The sequence below is a fragment of the Lipophrys pholis genome, assembly GCF_963383615.2.
Source record: "Lipophrys pholis genome assembly, chromosome: 6".
Classification (NCBI taxonomy): Eukaryota; Metazoa; Chordata; class Actinopteri; order Blenniiformes; family Blenniidae; genus Lipophrys; species Lipophrys pholis.
In genome coordinates, this window is record NC_137629.1 from 30,774,735 (window position 1) to 30,796,034 (window position 21,300).

The 21,300-nt window shown below is 46.1% G+C and overlaps 1 protein-coding gene across 1 annotated transcript in view; it reads right to left on the bottom strand.

Annotated features, from left to right (window-relative positions):
* fat2 (FAT atypical cadherin 2) overlaps positions 1-21,300 on the bottom strand; it is a gene marked incomplete at its 5' end in the record, with an annotated part of 60,267 nt that overhangs the window by 12,949 nt on the left and 26,018 nt on the right. Inside the window, 11 exons of the mRNA XM_080465961.1 lie at positions 2,613-2,770; positions 5,157-5,357; positions 5,436-6,036; positions 6,144-6,341; positions 8,758-8,901; positions 8,989-9,126; positions 10,429-10,640; positions 16,022-16,411; positions 18,706-18,939; positions 19,350-19,503; positions 19,580-19,779. Coding sequence (XP_080322087.1) covers positions 2,613-2,770; positions 5,157-5,357; positions 5,436-6,036; positions 6,144-6,341; positions 8,758-8,901; positions 8,989-9,126; positions 10,429-10,640; positions 16,022-16,411; positions 18,706-18,939; positions 19,350-19,503; positions 19,580-19,779 — 2,630 coding nt within the window. The remainder of the gene's footprint in view (positions 1-2,612; positions 2,771-5,156; positions 5,358-5,435; positions 6,037-6,143; positions 6,342-8,757; positions 8,902-8,988; positions 9,127-10,428; positions 10,641-16,021; positions 16,412-18,705; positions 18,940-19,349; positions 19,504-19,579; positions 19,780-21,300) is intronic.

The following is a 21,300-nucleotide window of genomic DNA, read 5'->3' on the forward strand; positions in this document are numbered from 1 at the left end:
AGCGAGATAAACAAACTCCGGAGCGCCGGACTCCTCCATGAATTATTGATGGAAACGTGTTTGCGTTTCTTTAATCGCTGCTCGGCCGTCAGCTTCTCTTTGTTGGGACTTCAGTGGTGTGCGTCATAGTTCTTCTCCCTCCCCCGACAGATCTTTCTGTCGCTGCGTAGAGCAGCACCTTTAAGATGAGCTGGTGTGTAAACGCCGACAACAGGCTGCTCCTCGGATGGACTTCTGTTTATTAAAATAAAAGAAAAAAGAAAAAAACAACCTGTGCTGGCGGAAGCAGAAATCTGCGGTGCGGCTTGTGTTTCTGCAATCTGCGCGACTTCTGCGTGATGAATGTCGGATATTTGAAGAGATGAAACGCGCTCTGAAGATTTCACACCATCAGCAGAGCCGCTGCAGCGCGAGCAGAGTTCAACTCCTCCGAGACCAACGCTGCGCCGCAACTCCACCTCCATCAATCAGAGCGCGGCTACACGGAGAGGCTGCGAGGCCGGAGAAGCGTTTAGAAGCAGCAGCAAACCGAAAGAGCCGGAAACAGAGAGGAAAATAAAACGTCTAAAAAAAAATAAAAATGAAACGTCTCAAAACTTTGAAAAACACAGCGTGGAAAAGTTTTGAAAAGATGCAGGAAAAAGCCTCAAACAGCTTAAAACATGTTGAGCTTCTGACTGATGAACTGTGGATGTGAATGTGTGACAGTTGGCAACATCTACGCCTGCAGGGCCTGGATCTCCACCTGCAGAGCCTGGATCTCCACCTGCGGGAGCCTGGATCTCCACCTGCAGAGCCTGGATCTCCACCTGCGGGAGCCTGGATCTCCACCTGCGGGAGCCTGGATCTCCACCTGCAGAGCCTGGATCTCCACCTGCAGGAGCCTGGATCTCCACCTGCAGGAGCCTGGATCTCCACCTGCAGGAGCCCGGATCTCCACCTGCAGGAGCCCGGATCTCCACCTGCAGGGCCTGGATCTCCGTCAGCTCAGGACGGTCTGAATTAGCGTTTGTGCAGCAGTTCCTCTGCTCCTCTGATGAGGTTTGACGGCTGAAGGAATCCACTGGCGTGTCGCGGGGGGGACGTGGGGGGGGGGGCGTACAAACGGCGGCTCACATCTCCGGGAAGTTTCTCCGCAGTCATCAGAAAGTCCTCTCAGATGACCACGTTCAGAAATTCCTTCTGAAGTAGCTCGGGCTCACAATGAGCGCGGCGGGGACGCGAGGGAAACCCGAGGGGAAAAGACCGAACGCCGCCGCCTCTGATTGAATATTCAGCCCGAGAGCGTTCGGATGTCACGCAAACGAGGCGAGCCACGAGGGGGGCCGCTCACATCAATATCAAGATGTGGTTTCTCTCTCTCTCTCTCTCTCTCTCTCTCTCTCTCTCTCTCTCTCTCTCTCTCTCTCTCTCTCTCTCTCTCTCGTGCTCAGGGAATTATTCATGTCACAACAATTCATTATTCTCTTTCAGAAATGTGGAACAGAGGAGGCTGCAGCTCCCTCAAATACCAGGATGTAAACCCCGCAGACGGCGCCGCGCTGGGAAAAGGCCAGCGTGTGACGCACGTGCAGATCGGGTGAACGAAGCGTCGATGAGGAATTGTAATGAGTCGGAGCTGAGATCGGAGGAGCGCGATGTGAAATCCTCCAAACTAAAATGACAGTCTGATTTGTATTTTCATTAAAAAAACTGATAAATGTACAATTTATTGAGCGAAACGGAAGGTTTGTATGAGAGATTCAGGGATGGGAAGCAGCGGAGGCCCTGTTTAGAACCTTTTCAAGTTTGTGGGGGGACAACGGTCAACTTTTTGAAAATGTCTCTCCAAGGTGGAACTTTTTGAAAATGCTCCTGCTCAGTTTACTATATCCAGGCCTTGTTTACGGGACAATGTTTTCAGGTGAAAACAGAAAACCTTCGTTGGCGCCCGTTTCCACGACAACGGTGCTCTGGGCCACTGAAAACACAACTTTTTGAAAACTCTCCAACTCCGTCTCCGTGGGAAAAGCGGAAAACACAACTTTTCCGAAACACCGGTACTGTAGATGGACAATTAAGAACGACAATGTTTTCCTCCAGAGTGTCAAGACTGTCCCATGTCCAGATTCTCCTGGACTTGGTTGTTTTATTTTGACAGTCACTGTAATAACAATCCAACTTGATCGTCTGTCCATACAAATGTCCGTGTTCTGGAGGTTTTCTTCAACTTGTGATATTTCAACCTAAATTGTCACAATTCAAATGAGTTCTGTTCTATAAATGTGCATTTTGATAGTGAAATTACTGACATAACATAAAGGGAAAGCTGGATGGTGGCAGGAGGAGCAGAATGTGTCTGAATGTGTGTCAACACACGTCAGCAGTCAGATAGAAACCTGACGAAACACTGACATTTCTCTCGGCGTGACGTCGGTATGAGACCGGCGTCGAGCTGTCGGCCGTCGAGCTGTCGGCGTTATCTCCACGCCTTCGTTGGAAGAATTAGCTGCTCACAGATTTTATCAGTCGCCTGATAAAATCTGTGAGCCGGCGGTGAGGAGACCCGTTCTGATCTTTGACCCCGGTCAATAAAAATGATGCGTTTGAGGTCGGCTGGGACTTTTGAGTACCTGCAATGCTCCCCAGTCTTTGCTGCTGTTGGTGGACAGGATGAGGCCGTTCTGCCGGAAGGTCCTGAAGCTCAGAGAGAGATTGAAGCTCTGAGTGTCCTCATCCATCCCGTGAAGATACCTGAGGTAAGAGGACGCCTCCAACCTGATGGCCGACTCTGAAACACAGAGAGCAGGGAGTAAGATCAGGCTTTGAACAGCGGAACCCGCTGCTGCAGACCCGGGTTCGGCTTGTAAATAAATGTTTTCCTGATAATCCAGAGAGTGTGTACATGGGAGAAATGAATAATTCCTTGTGAAAAACCTGCTAATAAACTGTAACTGTAATCACTGCTGTGAGCTGATTTTCCAATCCGCAAATTCTAGAGATTGAAAAAAAACAGCAAAGTCAGCATTTCTCTGATGAGGATCTGTTTGTTAGTTTAGATAAAGATCTGGACAAAGTGGAATAAATGAATAAGTAAACCGTGTGTCTGCGTGTGTGTGTGTGTGTGTGTGTGTGTGTGTGTGTGTGTGTGTGTGTGTGTGTGTGTGTGTGTGTGTGTGTGTGTGTGTGTGTGTGTGTGTGTGTGTGTGTGTGTGTGTGTGGAGACTGTATTCTGAGTGTATTTAAACTGTATTCTGGTTGTGTTCGTACTGTATGTAAACTGTATTCAAACGGCATTCAGAATCTATTCATATGGTAATCTGACTTCAGAATGTTTTCACTCTGTAATCTGACTGCGTTCAGGGGGATTTAAATTTAATCCAAAACTATGTTTTGACTGTATTATAACTGCTCAGTTTGTAATCTGATTGCTTTCTGACCACGGTGAAAATATATTCTGAAGTGAGATATTTGAACTCTCCAGTCTAAGACTTGTACACGAGACTTCGACGAGAACTGCGTTCTGTCACCCCAAGTTTAAGTGAAAGAGATCAAATACATTTTACTGGTAATCTTTACGTCATTTATCACTAGAAACCAGTTGAAAATGTATTTTAGTTGGTGATTCCCTATTACGGTGAGAAAAACGCTCTCATTCAATTTTACTGTGTGACGTCAAAGCTCTGATCAGAGGTAATACATTTAGTAGTTCTCTCTGTCTTGACCCAGCTTGATGAAGTATGCTGCAGAGAAAAGCATGTTTGAAATGACAATCTTGAAGATTTGAATCGAGGATGAGAGAAATCTGCAGATCTGAGAACAAACCGTACGTCTCTTCTGTTGTTTTCATAGATACTTCAGTTCGTAAGGATTACTCTGTGGCTGCGGACCTCAGAACATCAGACGGATGAGTGTGATAAAAGAAAGAACTGCTGTCTTTGAGTCTCTGTGATGAGGGGGGGGATAAAAATCCTCCAAACAGGCAGAGAAGAGTCTGTCCCACACAGACGTCCTCAGACTCAGGATTAATCCTCGCAGGAATGATAACAGCAGCGGCTCAGACCAAACAGACGCTCAGACGTCCTGCAGATGCTAAAGCGAGAGCAGATTCGGTCCTGATGTGCTCACGGCGAGGAAAGAAATGTGGCAGATTTACAGTCTGAGTATCTTTGAAACAACACAACAGACTCACAACTGGAAGGTACGTCCCTCATCGCGCTGACAAGAAAGACGAGCCCACGTCTCCAAACTGAAACCAACGAAAAGACGTAAATACAGCCTGATCGCCAGCTCTAATCCTCTCTAACATTCACATTGAAGTATTCCGTTTATAAAAAACAATCCTGTTTGTGTGGTCCATGTTCATGTACGCATTGCGCCACGCGTACTGTAGATGCAGTCGTACACTGGAGCCTTCAAGGCTGTTGGAGGTGTGCGCACATCGTTTGCATTTGGAGGGTGAATCAGGCAGAATGGCATTTATGAAGTACCGTTACAACTGCAGTTATATCTCTATGTATTTATTTTTATGTGCTCTGTGTGCTTCTCCCTTAAGTGTATAGTATGCAAATAAAGCCGCGCCGTACCGAAGACACGATCGGCTGAACGACCGAAGAAAGCAGCTGGACATAACAGTACTCCTATCAGTACTCCTATCAGTACTCCTATCAGTACTCCTGTCAGTACTCGATATCATCAAGGAGCGAGAGGTTGGTACTCGTACTCGTCCTATAAAAAAGTGGTATGATGAATCCCTACGGTTCACAGTTGATCTACAGATAGTAGAAGAAGAATATACCATATCTATAGAAAATACTATAGAGAGTATCCAGAGCTCAGTGCAAACTGCAGTGTGTAAAAGAGCAGAGAAGAGGGTGTTACAAAAAAAAAACCCAACTCAAAATAATACAGGCACATTACTGGCTGGGCTACCGCAGTTAAATAAATGTACACAACACAGGAGCCGAGATACTAACATCCACTTTTCCGCTCCTTATATCTTTAGCAAGGTCAGAGAACAGCTGACGTGAGTTGAGAGGCAGATAAAGTTGAATATATCAGAGCAGAGTCAAACTCCCACAGCTCCCTGGCGGCTCACACACCGATTCATCCTCATTTTACTCCATTAAAGAAGGAGGAATCTGATAAAACACACACACGGTGACAGGTCCACATACCATTACAGGGGCAGACGCTCTCCCAGGTGTGCAGCGGTGTGATGTAATCTGCTCTGGCTGTGGTGAAACGACTCAGACGGTCTCCCGACAGCCGCACGGCGTTCCTGCAGCCGCGTGGAGGGCAACCACTGCCCAGACAACCGTTATGGTTCACCCTGAGGACGCTGAGGCCCAGAGACTCCTCCAAATCTGATATGACCCCTACAAGACACAGACATCAGCTCTCATGGACCAACAATCAGAGACAAGGGCAGCACGGAGACGTGCAACACGGCTGACCTGCGATTCTGCCGGCGGGCAGTGATTGGACGGCTCCACTCGGAGGTCTCCACACCAGCAGGGCGTCCAGGACCGAGGTGTCGGGGTGCTGCTGCAGCCCGGCCAGGTGCAGCTCCTGGCGGGGGACCTCCAGAGCCTGGCCCAGGTTGCGCTGCAGGCCCCTCCAGTGATCGCCCAGGAACTCCTCCGCTGTCACCCCGGCCAGCCGCAGCGTCAGCCCCGAGTCCAGCACCCGCTGGTCGGCCGCCCACACGTGAACCTTGACCCCCGTCCACACGCTGAACTTGCCGTCACTCACGCTGACGTTGAGCGAGTAAAAGCCCCCCGGCAGGTTCTCGTTAGCCCAGATCCTCCCGTCCACCGGGTCGATGGAGAACTTCTTCCCTGCAGGAGTCTCTGACAGCAGCTGGTAGCTCAGCACGTCGTGCAGGTCCTGGTCCGAGGCGTGCAGCCGGCCCACCACTCGGTGGGAAAACAGCCCCCCGGAGGTGGTGATGAAGACTTCCAGGGGCACTACGGAGGGCGGGTACCGGCTCTGCTCGGTGACGTTGACGCTGACCACACAGATGGAGGAGAGAGGAGGGTGTCCACTGTCCGTCACCTGAGTAAAGACACATGAGATACAGTGAAAACTGCAGAAAACCGGCAGCTGCAGTGTGTGGCGGTGCAGACGATGTGGCGGTGCAGACGATGTGGCGGTGCTCCCACCTGTATCTTCAGCCGATGCTGCGGCCGGACCTTCCTCCTGAGAGGTGCAGACAGAGAGAGCAGACCTCCCTGGTCCACGTGGAAACGGCGGTCCTCGTTGCCGCTGACGATGAAGAAGGAGAAAGGGGGGCCGTTGGCGGGCGTGTCCCTGTCCGTCACCACCAGCTGCAGCACGCCGCTGCCCACGGACTCGCCCTCCTGCGGGAGAGAGCTGGGAGTTACCGGGGTTCAGTGAGAACGATCACACCAGTCTCCACACAGAAAGAGAAGTGGAGGGGCTCTGATACAGAACTCTGTGGGGCACCACTGCTGACCAGAGGATCCTGCCTGTGTTGGTGAGAAAATGAGCAGATGGAGTCCGAACCTGCTCTTGATTTCCTCGGAACCAGGATCTACTGTGGCGGTCTGCCTGCAACTTAATGAACTGGTCCATCGCAGACGGGAAGAAATCGTTTTTTTAAGACAGCAACACGCTTTACATCCTTTACCTGGCGTAAACAACTGCGATATAAATATCTATTGGAAATACGACGTGCCCAGTGGTGTGCTGGGCGGCCAATCTTTGATCGCCAACGAAAATCACACCATGTTTGGAAGACTTAAGGCACATTGCTGTCGTACAATCGACTTCTTCCCAGCTGCATTCAACTTGTTTTGCCTGACGCCAGGTCCCGGATGTGTGGCACAAAACTTTGAATCGAAAAAGTTACTTCACCTCCTGCTGACACAAGCGTGATCCCGTAATAAAGGGGAACATTCCCAGGGAGGTGTTGGCACCATGTTTACATGTTCCCATCACAGACTTCTGTCATTTCTGAAAGTCCATCGGCACTTCAGCGGAGAGATTCATGACAGCTTCTCCTTCGCAAACACAATAACTCTCCATCCATCTGCCTCACTTCATCACACTCTGATTCACCGCAGCTGATTCGTCTGCAGAGCAGATGTTCTCCTCATTGAAAAAAAGGTGGTTCGGAGAGACAGTAAGTCAAACCGAGACATGAAAACTGACGCGGGAGAAGAACAAGGTGCAGAAACTGAACACAGATGTTCTTTTATCACAGGAGGAAACCGTCGTAGAGACGCTGGGAACAGTTGGCACCTCTTTCTAAAAAGCTGTCTGTGTGTTTAGAGCATGTTTACAGCTTCTCTCAACTGTTTTGTTGCTGCCTCAGTAGTTTTGGAATTTGAAGAAGCACTAACATAAAGAGCATCTTCTTCAAACTAACGCATGTAACATCACCTATCATCCAGATTATGGAGCATCTTCCTCCCACTAACTGAGGCAACTTCAGCTGAACGTAATGAGTGAACCAGTCAGTAGCTGGTCTCCTACAGACAGCGCAGCTATTTGCACATTACAAGGAACTTTTCTAGGAAAAGAGTTTTAGTGAATGAGTTCTCTCTAGTTTCATATCGCCTGTTAGTGCATGCTCTGCACTCTTGCCAGAAATTCTCAGCTGAGTCTCTCTAAAATGGTTCTGATATTAATTTCCTCGCAGCGCGTCCTCTCTGGAGCGCTCTCGGCTGATTTATGATGAGCGGGCGGTTTCTTACGGGCTCCTCGGGGGCCCTTTTGTTGATGCGGTGCTTTCTTAGAGGATGTTCCTCCAACACAGGCTGCACGGCGCCAACACCCGTGCGTGCGTGTGTGTGTGTGTGTGTGTGTGTGTGTGTGTGTGTGTGTGTGTGTGTGTGTGTGTGTGTGTGTGTGTGTGCGTGCGCCCGCCCGCTGCAGTGCGTCATGGATGAAACACTGTGTGGTTTTTAATTTGAGGAGCCGCTCAGGCGACGTACAGCAGACCACCTCTGTGTGACTTCGGCGCACGTCGCGTGAAAAACATTCAGATTTCTGGAGCCAGAAACAGAAACTGAAGTGCCGGGAGACACAGAAACACTCCGAGTGCTCACAAGATGTTCGCACACCGTGTCCCTCGACTGACGGGGGCTCAACAATTCATATTCAAGACCTTTGTAGTGAGAAACAGTGTTCCTGTTGAATAATGTCCGTTTCCAGACACTTTACATCTCCGTACTCTGAACACGGTGTGGGCAGCCGCTCACAGGTTTCACAAGTTTCTTAATGGGAGCATCTCAACACACTGAAGTGAAAATGTTTTAAATCCTTCAGAGGTCAGAATGAGTAAATAGGAATCATTTTGAATGAAAACTAAAATGACATAACCACAAAGTGACACAATGAGGAAAGAAATGCAAAACATAAAACAATAGACTAATAATAAGACACAACTCAAGATTTGAATGGACTAAATGGGTTGAAATGCAACCAAACATCAGATCTCCTAAATGATGATATTCGTCTTTTATTATTATTATTATTATTATTATTAGTACACTTTATTTCAGCCCAGAAACGCCATTTTTAAGAAAACAGCAGCACGTGAGTCGAATCTATTTCATGAAAAATGTCCATAGTATTTGCTCACTGACACATAATTCCGGTATAATTGATCAATTTTGCAATATTTGCCGAGTCATGGCCCGCCCCGCACGCAATGCTGCCTGAAGAATGAGTAAACACATACCGTCTTCCAACACATACCCTGGACTGTACCACTGTGCGTGTGTGTTCTGGGGTGGAGTCTGGACTCACCTGCAGCAGCAGACTGTGGGCGACCTGAGAGAAGACAGGCAGGTTGTCGTTGACGTCGGTGACGGTGATGGTGACGAGGACCGCCGAGGACAGAGGGGGATCGCCCTCGTCAGCCGCCTGCACCGTCAGGGAGTAATGAGGGATCTGCAGAGGAGAGACGCTCACATTTTAGCTTTGGCTCGCAGGTTCGCTCCGAGGTTTTTCTTCCAGCTTCCGAACAGGAGTCTTCACCTCCTCTCGGTCCAGAGCGGTGCGGACGCTGATCTCGCCGCTGCGAGGGTGGATGGAGAACTGCTGTTGGAGGTCTCCGCTCACGATGGCGTACCGCAGCAAGTTGTTCACGGGGCCGTCCTGGTCGGTGGCTGTTACCTGGAGGAGCAGGCCAGAGGTCACAATAAGAGTCGAGAATCAAACATGACTCAGAGAGAACGTGGAGCCGATACTTTGAAGAAGTCCGTGGTCTGACGTCAAAGTTTCCTACAGAACCTAATTCATACACCTTAATACTGATCTCATCAGTCCGAAAACCTTGGATTCAAACTTTCTTGCTTTTCCTTCATTTGAATATTTTATCATAGGAGCTGCATTCAGAATCTGCTGTGTCTGTGTGAACTGGACTGGCTCCGCCCACACATGCCCATCTTGGGATAAGGAGGAAGTACTTCCTCTCGTGGTGCCATGTGCCAGAGCAGAGCTGCCTAATTGTGGGAGGAGTCAAAGGGAGGGCCTACCTTGATTGTGATTGGCTAAAACCCCTGATGACACTATATAGGGTTTGATTTCGGATTGGCTGGTTGGAGCAACACACTTTTTAAAAACTGAAACAAGCCAGAAAGGACAGACTGTCTTCACTTCTGGGGCGTCAGTCCAGGTATGGGGACGATTAGTACTGCTGGAGAACCTTTAGTAACTGAATTTTTCATCATATTCCCCTTTGAAATAAATTATTCTAAGTAGTTATTGTTTTATATTATCGTATTCTTATTCTAACTACTAGAAATAGTATCGCATTGACACCAGAGCAGCAGTGCTGTGTTTAATTTCCTGTGCTGACAGGAGCACAGCTCATCTCATTTAAAGACAATTCACCAGCAACATGTCTCAGTTCACAGGATGGAAACACAGAAACAAAGTAGATTACAGAGAAAAATGTCAGATATGAAACCGTTAGATTACAGACTCATCATGTGGCTGCTGGGCTGGAACACTGCTGACTTATCTCTGCTGACAGGCTGTGTGTGCGTGCGTGCGTGCGTGCGTGCGTGCGTGCGTGCGTGCGTGCGTGCGTGCGTGCGTGCGTGCATGTGTGTGAACGGTAACGTAGCACTTTGTCCTTCATTAAAATTCCTCCTTGAAACTACATTTAATTTAAACTTGAACAGATTCCTTATGTTTCTCTGTCTGTGATATATGAAGGTGTGCTTGTACTCAGGTATTCATCACAAAGTAATCTAATTACTGTAACCTTGAATTCAGTAGTGTGCATGTCTGCAGCTGGATGAGCTGGAGGAAACAGATGTGAATGAGAGGTTCAGTGAGAAACAACACAACATGAAACATGGATGGATGAATGAACGGTTGGATGGATGGATGGATGGATGGATGGATGGATGGATGGATGGATGGATGGATGGATGGATGGATGGATGGATGGATGGATGGATGGATTACCTTCAACACCAGGCTGCCGGGCGTCAGGTCTTCGGGGATCTGGGCGCTGTAGTCGCCACGGCCGAACGTTGGCGTGTTGTCGTTGACGTCGGTCACATTGATCATCACCGTGGTGACGTCGGTGATGGACGACCTTCCACGACTGCCCTCCACAGACAGGAAGTAGTGGTGGGACACCTCGTAGTCCAGAGGGTTGATGAGCGTCAGCAGACCTGAGAGACGACATGGCGAAGACGTGATGAGGATCATCAAAACTGAAGAACCAGAAGCGTAACAAGCAACTTGCTCCTCCAAACAAAGAATTTGTATCCTGCCAAACTAATTCAAGACTTTTACATCGTCTGAATGTTAAGTAGCCGAGGGCACAGAGCCCCAGAACTCACGTTAACGTTATTCCTACAGTTAAATTTAACCGACATATGATAAAAAAAAAAAATAATTTTAAAAAACGATTGAATATAATCAATTGTGGTTTGATTTGGAAAATGTTTGGAATAAATGTTATTAACTGATTATGACTTAATGTTGTAACCCACACCACCTATAGTTTTATTGCCTATTGCATCCCTCATTGCACAAGATAATATAATTCTTCACTTATTCTTGGTTTTTTTTTGTACTGACAGTCTGTGAAGCGTCTTTTTTTTTTTTATCGTAACATAAAAAGAATTTTACAACTCAGGGAGCACATCATAAATTTTAACGACTTTCACGGGTTACATCTGGTCTCACTTCACTTTTTTTTTTTTTTATTATATCACATTTTTTCACACACCAAGTAATCTGAGGTTGATGCTCAGTGGACTTATGAAACATTGAGTCCTTATGGGTCTCATATATAAAGACGAGGCCAATGCATAAACACTGTTTACAATGCATATTTCATCAAACATACTCAAATATTCCTTACCACCAGTTGTACAAGCATGGAGGTGGGTTAGATTACGTCATTTGATTGCCTGAGCACTGTTGATCATGCAGGTTGTTGTATCGTGAGCGCTGAGGTGGCCAAAAGCGACAAAAACTGACATGCTGTTCTAAAGTATTGAAACATATCCCACAGCTGCGGACTCTGACAAATGGCATAAAGCTTATCACCTTGAAAGCTGCCTCGTTGGTCCAAAAACCTTGTATTCAAAGTTATATAAAGTAAGATTGGATCATAGGAGCTGCATTCAGAATCTGCTGTGTCTGTGTGAGCTGGACTGGCTCCGCCCACACATGCCCGTCTTGGGAAGAGGAGGAAGTACTTCCTCTCGTGGTGCCATGTGCCAGAGCACAGCTGCCTAATTGTGGGAGGAGTCAAAGGGAGGGGCCTACCTTGGATGGGATTGGCTAAACCCCCGATGACACTATATAGGGTTTGATTTCTGATTGGCTGGTTGGAGCAACACACTTTTTAAAAACTGAAACAAGCCAGGGAGAGAGAGGGCAGACTTTCTTCACTTCTCGGGCGTCATTCCAGGTATGGGGACGATTATTACTGTTGGAAAACCATTAAAATGTACATTTTGTATAATATGACCCCTTTAAACCAGACCTGGATTCTTAAACATGACCCAGATGCTTTAAGACAATCCCACAATTGTTTTCACCTCACACGGACCATCTAAACCAGATCACAACTCTTCAAACCTAAAACTTTTCACCTTTAGACAAACCAGACCCTCTAAATCCAAACAAGACTCTGCATTACCAGTAGAGGGCGCATTACCACACTTTTAAATAAGGACCCAGATTCTTTAAGACAATCAGACTATTTTCATCTTAGCAAGACTATTTATTCAAAAATGCAGACTAATTAAAATCAGACCCAGACTTAGTCCTCCACCCACACTCACAGACTCTTTAAACACGACCCTGTCTCTTTAAATTACACCGAGAGTCTTTACATTAGCCCCACATTGATATTAATATATTATTCTTCCTCAACAAACGGTCTATACTTTTTAAATCTCATCAAGACTTGTAAAACTTGTCTCTGACTCTTTAAAAGAGAGCACAGTCAGATTGCTGATCCAGAATCTGTAAACCCCACCTGGGCTCCTGTCTTTTTAAAAACTGCATTAATCTGTGCTTTCAGTTGCTGTATGAGTGTGTGTGAGTGTCTCCTGGGCAGCCAGCCAGGCCGTGAAGCACTCCTCATTAAGACAACAGGACCCAACAACTCCCTCCCTCACCTCCTGCCTGCAGGTGCCAGGCTCTAAGTTATCACCTCTTTAGGCTTCTGCTGTCAGGAAGTTGGCTGAGCTCCATTTGTTCTCCTTTATCTATCTCTGTACGTCTGACCCTATTTGTTTGTGTGTGTGAGTTTGAGGTGTTACAGCAGGTACTCTACGTCATTGCCGTGGACGTACACAGTATAATAAAGGCTCTGATTTCAACCGATAAGGAAAAGAAAACATTTGTACAGAGACACGCATTGAAGAATGTGACATTAAAGAAAACACAAATAAACACAACAAGTGGATGTGGTTCACTACAAGATCTTTTGTTAAAAGAAAAAAAAGAAGAAGAATAAATTGCCTAAATCAGCAAATATTGTATTTAGGAGCTTCTTTCTCTTTAAAGTGTAAACCAAAATAATGTATAAATGTAAACACCATTATGGTTGTGGAATGGGATTCTAATCCCAAGCTTTTAATTATTGATAACAAGTTAATTATTTCTCCTGAGTTGCTGATATTTCCCCGACCACAGTCTTTAAACTTCAAAGTAACTACTGTGAAACTGTTCTTATGAAACTCTGATCTCAGCATGTTTGAGGTTTTTCTGTTGACTGCAGGTCTGAAACCTGTTATTTACCTCGGAACCTGAAGGTGTGGCTCCTGCGGATCATTTAATTCACTGCCTTTGTGAAGTTTAACCTTTTGGAAGACACTCAATTTAATATTTAAAGAGTCGCATGCTTCACTGTCGACTGCTTCGTTCATTTCATAAGCTGTTTCTTTCTAGCGTCTATAAACCTGCTTTACCAGCCCATGTATGATGTCACCAATCAATATTCCTCCATAGTCATTAACCTACCTACCTACTTCCCATTTGGCTAATTACTTTTTTATCCATTCACCAACCAACCTACAAAGGTATTCCGCTACTCTCTTACTTGCTTAATTACAAACCAATCAACCAACCAACTAACTCACCATCCAACCAACCAACTCAACAACCAACCAACCAACTCAACAAACAACCAACCAACCAACCAACCAACCAACCAACCAACCAACCAACCCATCAACCAACTAACTCACCATCCATCCAACCAACCAACCAACCAACTCAACAAACAAACAAACAAACAAACAAACAACCCATCAACCAACTAACTCACCATCTAACCAACCAACTCACCAATATGCTTTCTTCAGATGGGATAGTTGAAAGTTTTAGTTAGACACTTAAAATGAGTAGATTAGATGGGCTAAATGTGTTAGTTAGTTACTTGGTTGGTTAGTTAGTTAGACAAGTTCTTTACATCGATAAGTTAGGCATGTTTAACTGGTTTGTTAGATAGGTTACACACATTTGATTGGCGAGTTAAACATGTTGAATTGGTTAGCCAACCCATCAGATGGGTTAGTCAGTCAGAATATTTAGGCACGTTACATGGATTCATTTAATGGCCAGAACACATTAATAGGATGTATTAGATGGTTTACACACATTAGGCCCCGTTTACATAACGTGTTTCACGTGACACCTAATTAAAAAAGTGTTGCATTTACACTGCAGAAGCAGACTCACTGACAACGATGTCGTTAGTCTGCCGGGCCACAGGAGGGCGCTGTTGCTCGTTTTTGTATTGAAACCACACAGACTTGTGTGCTGAGAACAAAACGCTATAAACGTGAAGAAAATGGAGAGAACCCGACATGCGTATGGACTGATGATGAATCGGGGTGAGTCTCAACTATTAAACTAGACAGGTTAGAGATTGGTTAGTGTTGCTGTGGTAGTTAAACCCAGTTTTTCTGGGAGTTGCAGTACGAGAAGACAAAGTGCTGCTGAGAGAGGAGATTTACAGCTGAGCATCATGGGAGACCTTCAGCAGTGACTCAGAGTGAACATCATTTCTTTTCCTGTGAATCACTGACTGGACCTCAGACGGTAAACATTTGGAACGATCCCAGGCGGTCACAGAGAGTCAGTCTCCCTCCATCAGACAGCGGAGGGAAACATAAGAGAGTCATTTAAAGACTTTCGGACACAAACAGGAGCAGCTCTGAGAGCCGGACTCTGCGGCTCGGAGGTAAAACTCACAGAGGTTGTGTCCAGTCTGCTGACCGTCTCACGTCCGTAACCACCTCCTGACATCTGAGGACGCCGCTCACCCCCCCCCCCCCCCCCCCCCCCCTCTCTGCTCCGATACAACCCTCATAGGTCTCAGTCCGGATCAGTTTGAAACCAAGTTTAAAGAAAACTTAACAAACTCCACAAAACACCACAAAATCAATAAAACGATTCACAAAGGCGCTTTTCTTTTTCTTTTTTTTAACCTCAAATCCTCCAATAGAGATTCAGAAGAGAAAACATCAAAGAAGAAATAATCAGTCTCCATGATCTCCATGGCACACACACACACACACACACACACACACACACACACACACACACACACACACACACACACACACACACACACACACACACACACACACACAGATGTTTAATAGACACTCCTCCGCCGTCTGTCTGCCGGGTTTCCTTCACTTTACTTCCCGAGTCGAGTCACACAGTTCCATCTCTCATTCTCTATCGATTGGAATAAAAAAAAAAACTGAGCGACACCAGACGGACCCCATCCTCACCTACAGCACCAGCGCACACTTTCAGAACGTTCTGCTTTTGCGTCTGTCTCATAGAGAAATAGAAAGTTTGTTTTCTGACACGAGCCGACCTGAGCAGGAAACAGACGACAGTCACCCGGAGTAACAATCGTCTGTCCACTAGAGTGTTCGCGTTCTCGCCATCGCGAGCTTTGCTTTCTGCACGTATCGTGTGTCTGGCTTCATCACGAAGACAAACCAACAGCGCCAACCCGAGGCCCGGCATGTTAACTACATCTTTTTCAGTGTTTCTGCAGTTTCTATGTAAACAGACAGTGTTTTCAAAAGGCTCCTGGATTAATGCGAAGCTTCCTGAAATGAAAACTCGAAAACTATGTGCATTACTTCGACTAGTGTTAGAGTAGATGTGAAGACGGGGTTTGGAACCAGCTATACTTTGAGGTTAGTCTTGGTTTCAGACAGTTTAATACTTCAGATTCAGACCTTGTTTCACTCCTGAGTCAGATTGAGTTTCATGTCTGGTAGGACAGGATTGGATTTACTTCACTGTTCTAGAGGGAAATTAAAATGTCACAGCAGCCAGGTACAGAATACAATACACACACGCAAACATAATACAATAAAAACACAGAAAAAATACAGATAATAAACATATTAAATATACTAAGTAGTTTTTTGTCCTTGCAAAGGCTCCGGGAAAACAGACATGAAGTAGATACATGAGAGGACTGCGACCCCAAAGTGTGTATTGTCGTCACACAGATGAGATAAAAGGCTTTTATTTGATTGGACTTTGGACCGACCTGTTTGACGGTCCATCAGAAAGAGTCGGTCTTCGTTCCCGGACACGATGCGGTACGTGATGGGATCCAAACCGCCGCCGTCTGCGCTCAGCGCCGACACACTCAGCACCTCCGAGCCCACAGCCGAGGATTCTGGGAGTTGGGCCGTGTACTCCGACCGCAAGAAGACCGGCTGGTAGTCCTCTAGGGAGACTACTTCCACCGTTACCGTGGCGTCGGAGTGGAGTTGTCGAGGCAGGCCCCGGTCGGTGGCCTTCACCTTCAGCTCAAAGGTGGGCGGGGCCTCGGAGGTCAAAGGTTGCTCCAGTCGCAGGATCCCCGAGAATTCGTCGAGTGAGAAGAACCCGAAGTCACCGGACAACAGGGAGTACCTCACCTCTGAGTTTATACCTGCAGGAAACAGGAAACAGGAAGTGATTATTTGTGTCCGAGTATTTTTCTTTCCCCTTCCTTCATGTGAAGGAAAATCTTTGTAATTTCTTCTTTTTTCAGTCTTTAAAGAGACTCCATGTTTTAACCTCCGTGAGGTTAAAACAGGATTTAAGTTACGTACGGAACTACGGTGTTACGCGCTCTGAAACCCTGAATCACTTATTTGACCAATATCTATCATTGATTATATCAAGCAGAGCAGATTCTCCCTGATTTCAACATAAAATAACCAGTGGTAGGAGAGAGAGGTTTGTTGAAAACGTTAATGATTCTTTTTTCCTGAATAAAAAGGCCTAATGTTGTGAAAAACAGATAATTTTTTCTATCAACCAGCCCAATGCAATGTTTTTATTTTTTTACTGCAAAATCAAAATCAGCCCAGTTGGACAGAAACCCAGCCAATCAGCCAACACTGGTCCTGCTTTCACACAGAGTTTCCTCATCGGTCTGAATGTGTCGCGCAGTTTCAGTAAAATGAGCTGCTAATAACAGTACTAACAACGGTAATGTAATAATAAACCTTAAAAACCCTATTTGGATTCACACACGACTGGTTTGTGGTGAAGAATCAAGTTGAAGCTCAGAGAACAAAAAAAGAAACCATCAACAACAGAGAGCGACTGAGCTGCAGGATAAAAACATTTTACTGAACGACTTCTAAGACGCTGATGTCACACCTGATCAATAGAACCCGTTACTTCCACGGCTTTAGAACGCACTTTGAAAACGAGGGTTTTCTAAAGCTCGGCCACAAACAAGATTGAGGATTTTTTTTTGTCTGTTTGAAGCAGAACTGCCGGGGATTTTATCTGAAGTAGTGAGAGAAACCAAAAGTAAAGCTTCACCCAGGCTCTTCACGTCCAGCTGGAGGTCCGAAACATGATGAGAACCAGATCTGTGGCCGCTCATTCACCAAAATATCCCAGTGACGGTGAGCAGAGGTGGACACGCCCCCTCTCGACAGCACAATTTGAACTTTGCCGGCTTCGCTTTGCATTGTTGAATTTTGTTTTTGTTTTGTTTCGACAAACTGAAGCCTGCAGATTCAAGAGAAAAGTTGTGAGACGTTGTTGTTTGTGAGAAAGTCACACGCTGGGCGAGCGCCACTGCTGGGAACATTTTATTCGATAAGGTGACTCCACTACTTACAGCACGGACATGTTGGAACCTGATTACTGAACTAAGTAATTCAGTTAAAGTGTCCACAGTTGAGAACATCTGTAAAGCTGCTGTTTCTCGCTGTTTCGCTCTGAACCCAGTGTTACCTCCCAGACTGTCGTCTCCAGTGAAGAGCAGCTCTGCTACCATCACACAAAAGCCCCGTTTACACGACAACGTTTCAAGTGAAAAAAACATAGTTTTTGCATTTATGTTTCAGAAAAATTTCGCTTTAAGACAGCGACATTTTGAAAAACCATTTCCATGGAAATAGCAGAGATGCTGAAAACTATGTAGTGAGTGTGTTGGGCCACTCGGGGTGCTGTTTTTTATGTGATAAAACCACTTTTGTGTGCGCGCAGAGAACAGTACGCTCTAAACATTGAACCTCCATTAAACTGTTTTTCGTCGTTGTTTTGGTCGACTCAGTAAGAAATAGAACGTGCCTCCACCTGTGAGCCAGACGATGACGTAGTAAATGCACACGTCCTTAAGGCAGATGAAAGATAGCGACTGTGGGAGAATCGGTTCGGTATCTTTGGCCGTGGCTCTGAATTGGTGCTTCTACGTCACACTGAGAGACGGTTCAAAAACCGTTGTCATGGCGACCAAAGACAACCTGCGATTTGGGGCGATGGTGGATGCTGCTGCGACCGGTTTGTTACTTTTACATGTAATGTGTTTTGTTGGAAAATGAAAGATCTTAACAATAAATGCTGACATAAGTTGATCGCGGATGCTCGTCAATACTAAGAAATACGAGTCCATAAAGAAAATTGCCATCCCAAGTTGGCCTCTCTTACTGATCCACCACCGCGTCCATATTCCACGCCTTCTCTTTTCGGGGGGGGGGGGATTTCTCTCCAAACACATAAGTGAGACAACTGAGAGGACTCCGTTTATGTTTAGGAGGTTTCTTGCACAATCATGCATTTTCACTTGTGTAAATGAGGCCTTATTCTCTTCATTAGTAAACTAAATCAGTCCTGAGAGCAGTCTCTAAAGTCTAATTAGCCTGAAAGGAGCATTAATATGCGTAAAAGGCAGTGAGGAAACGCAGCGTCTCTCGGTCCGTCAGCTCGGCAGCACCTTACCCGTGTCGGGGTCGTTGGCGTAGACGACGGCGACCGGCGTGCGTGCGGTGGTGTTATCGAACACGGTGACCTGGTAGTGGCTGGAGGAGAAGAGGGGCGGGTTGTCGTTCATGTCCTGGATGAGCAGCTGCACGTCAGCCTGACAGGACCGCCCGCCGCCGTCCGTGGCCTTCACCACCAGGCTGAGCTCCACGTCCTTCTCACGGTCCAACAAAGCCAGAGTGAAGAGCTCGCCTGCGGACGCAGCAGGAAACACTTCTTATATGGCAAACCCTCGTTGTACGCCAGTCTTGTACTAATTTAAAGGAGCTTTTAGACGAGTGTTTGGCTTTTAGACTTTTACATTAGTATTGACCTGTTTTAATCATGGTTTTGGATCACAGGCTCATATCTACTTCTGAATTGCTGCTAAACTATCGGTCGGTGGTTAATAAATTCCTCTTGCTGATTATCATCAATATGACAGCAACCCTTCTGAGTGCATGTTCGAGGAAATCAGAATGCTGAGCTGGAGCTATTGTGACAGAGGTGAAATGTGATGGATGATTTAGGAAACAAGGGTTTTGTTTATGTCTGCGGTGCTTTCAGGGCCCCTCGGAGCAGCTGATGTTATCAGACCCTCAACGGGCGAGATGGTGGCGTACCCGTCTGCTGCTGCAAGTGGAGGCGGTCTGCATGCGGGCCGTGCAGCGTGTAGGAGATCTGCCCGTTAGCGCCGACATCGGGATCCCACGCCGACACCTTCAGAACGAACACATCGGAGGGCGAGTTCTCCATCAGCGCCTCGGTGTACAGCACCTGCAACGGGAGCGTCAACGTATTGTGCTGGTTTTCTCCGGTAACCGACGAAGAAGCATCTCCAGCCGCCGCTCACCTGTTCACACTGAGGACTGTTGTCATTGATGTCCAACACGTGGACGTCCACAGTGATGGGGGCCTCAAACTTGCCGTCGGAGGCTCGGACTTTCAAAGTGTATCTGTCTTTGAGCTCTCGGTCCAAACTTTCCTTCACGATCAAACCCCACTCGCCCTCGTCCATCTGCACAATGGCAAACTGCCCCAGAGGGTCCCCGTCTGCAGGGGTAACACAGTAGGTAGGTTTCTCCAGTTAGACATTTACCATCATGTTTATTACCTAGTCACAATAAGACATCGAAGCTCCACATTATCAGGATCACTACAGTTGTTGATCACTAACTAAGTATTCCAGAGAGTGGAACAGTGTTGAAGCTCTGTTGCCTCACAGTGATAGAACCTGGGTTTGATTACGCGACAGGGTCTCATCGGTGTGCATGTGCATGTTTTCTCCGATCACAGGAAACAATATGAATCTCCATTTGTATGTTTTGTGTTGTCAGTAGTTCCTTTATTTGTGCTTTGTTTGTTTGTGTTTGAGCTTTTTTCTTTCCTGTCTGTTATACTGTCTTTAATTTTTGTTGTGCATCTTTGAGTTTGTGTGAATTGACTTTCTTTCTTCTCGTTTCTGTTGTCTTGTGTAACTGTGTGTGTTCGATGTGACTCCTTCTCAAACTGTTTTGTTTCTGATGTTGTGTTGTGTTGTCTTGTTCTGTGTCATTGTGTTTGGTTAACAGTGTGTGTGTGTGTGTGTGTGTGTGTGTGTGTGTGTGTGTGTGTGTGTGTGTGTGTGTGTGTGTGTGTGTGTGTGTGTGTGTGTGTGTGTGTGTGTGTGTGTGTGTGTCCTCCCTCTGACTCCTGCTTTCTGATTGAATGGAGCCGCTGCTTTGATCATGTCTGCTGACAGCAATGTCGTTCTGAGTAACTGAGTCACCTTCATCAGTTTAGTCTCTTACTGTGTGTTTCTGCTGCTTACATCAGACCTCCTGAATGCACCCGGTCATGTGACTTTGGCCTCTCGCCGCTTTTCATCGGTACAGACGAAACAGCAGAAAGACTGAAGCAAACTAAGCCACTGGAAGAATGTGGAAGAGGTAGAGGAGGCGGTGACACTTTGAATCTTAACTTAAGCTTATTTACAGGAGGTAACGATGACCCCATTTCCCCTTTCGATTAAGTGACTTTCATTGTAGATAAGTGACACTGACACTTCAACTTGCGTTATGTTTTAATTTAAATCCACTAAATGTTTCCATCTGTCAGTGTGAGAAACGATCAGATCGGACAACCTCAAATTCTAATGCACTTTTCCTGTTGAACTGTTAGACATCTTCAGCATGTTTAATAATTGATCTTTAGTACTATCTTTGTCAAGTTATGAGCTCATTCGATAAAGTAAAAAAAAAAAAGTTTTAATGGAGATGACTCTTCAATTTTACTCAATATTTGTTAACATACCCATTAACTATAGATTAACATTTTAAAATGGAACCTCTTTCATTTAGATGTATTTGTAGATATGGGAGCTATACAAATTGGGTTTCATTTGGAAAGAAAGTGTTGTTGTCAAAAACGCTGCATGTCAGCTGGTGTATATTTTCAGTTTGTTCCACCCTGTAACACGTCTTTGATTGGTAAAAATAAGTTAGATCAATTAAACAGAACCAAGTTAAATTGTGTGTCTGTACTGACCGGCCAGTCAGCTCTGCGGTGTGTAACTTCAACTTTCAGACTTTGAGT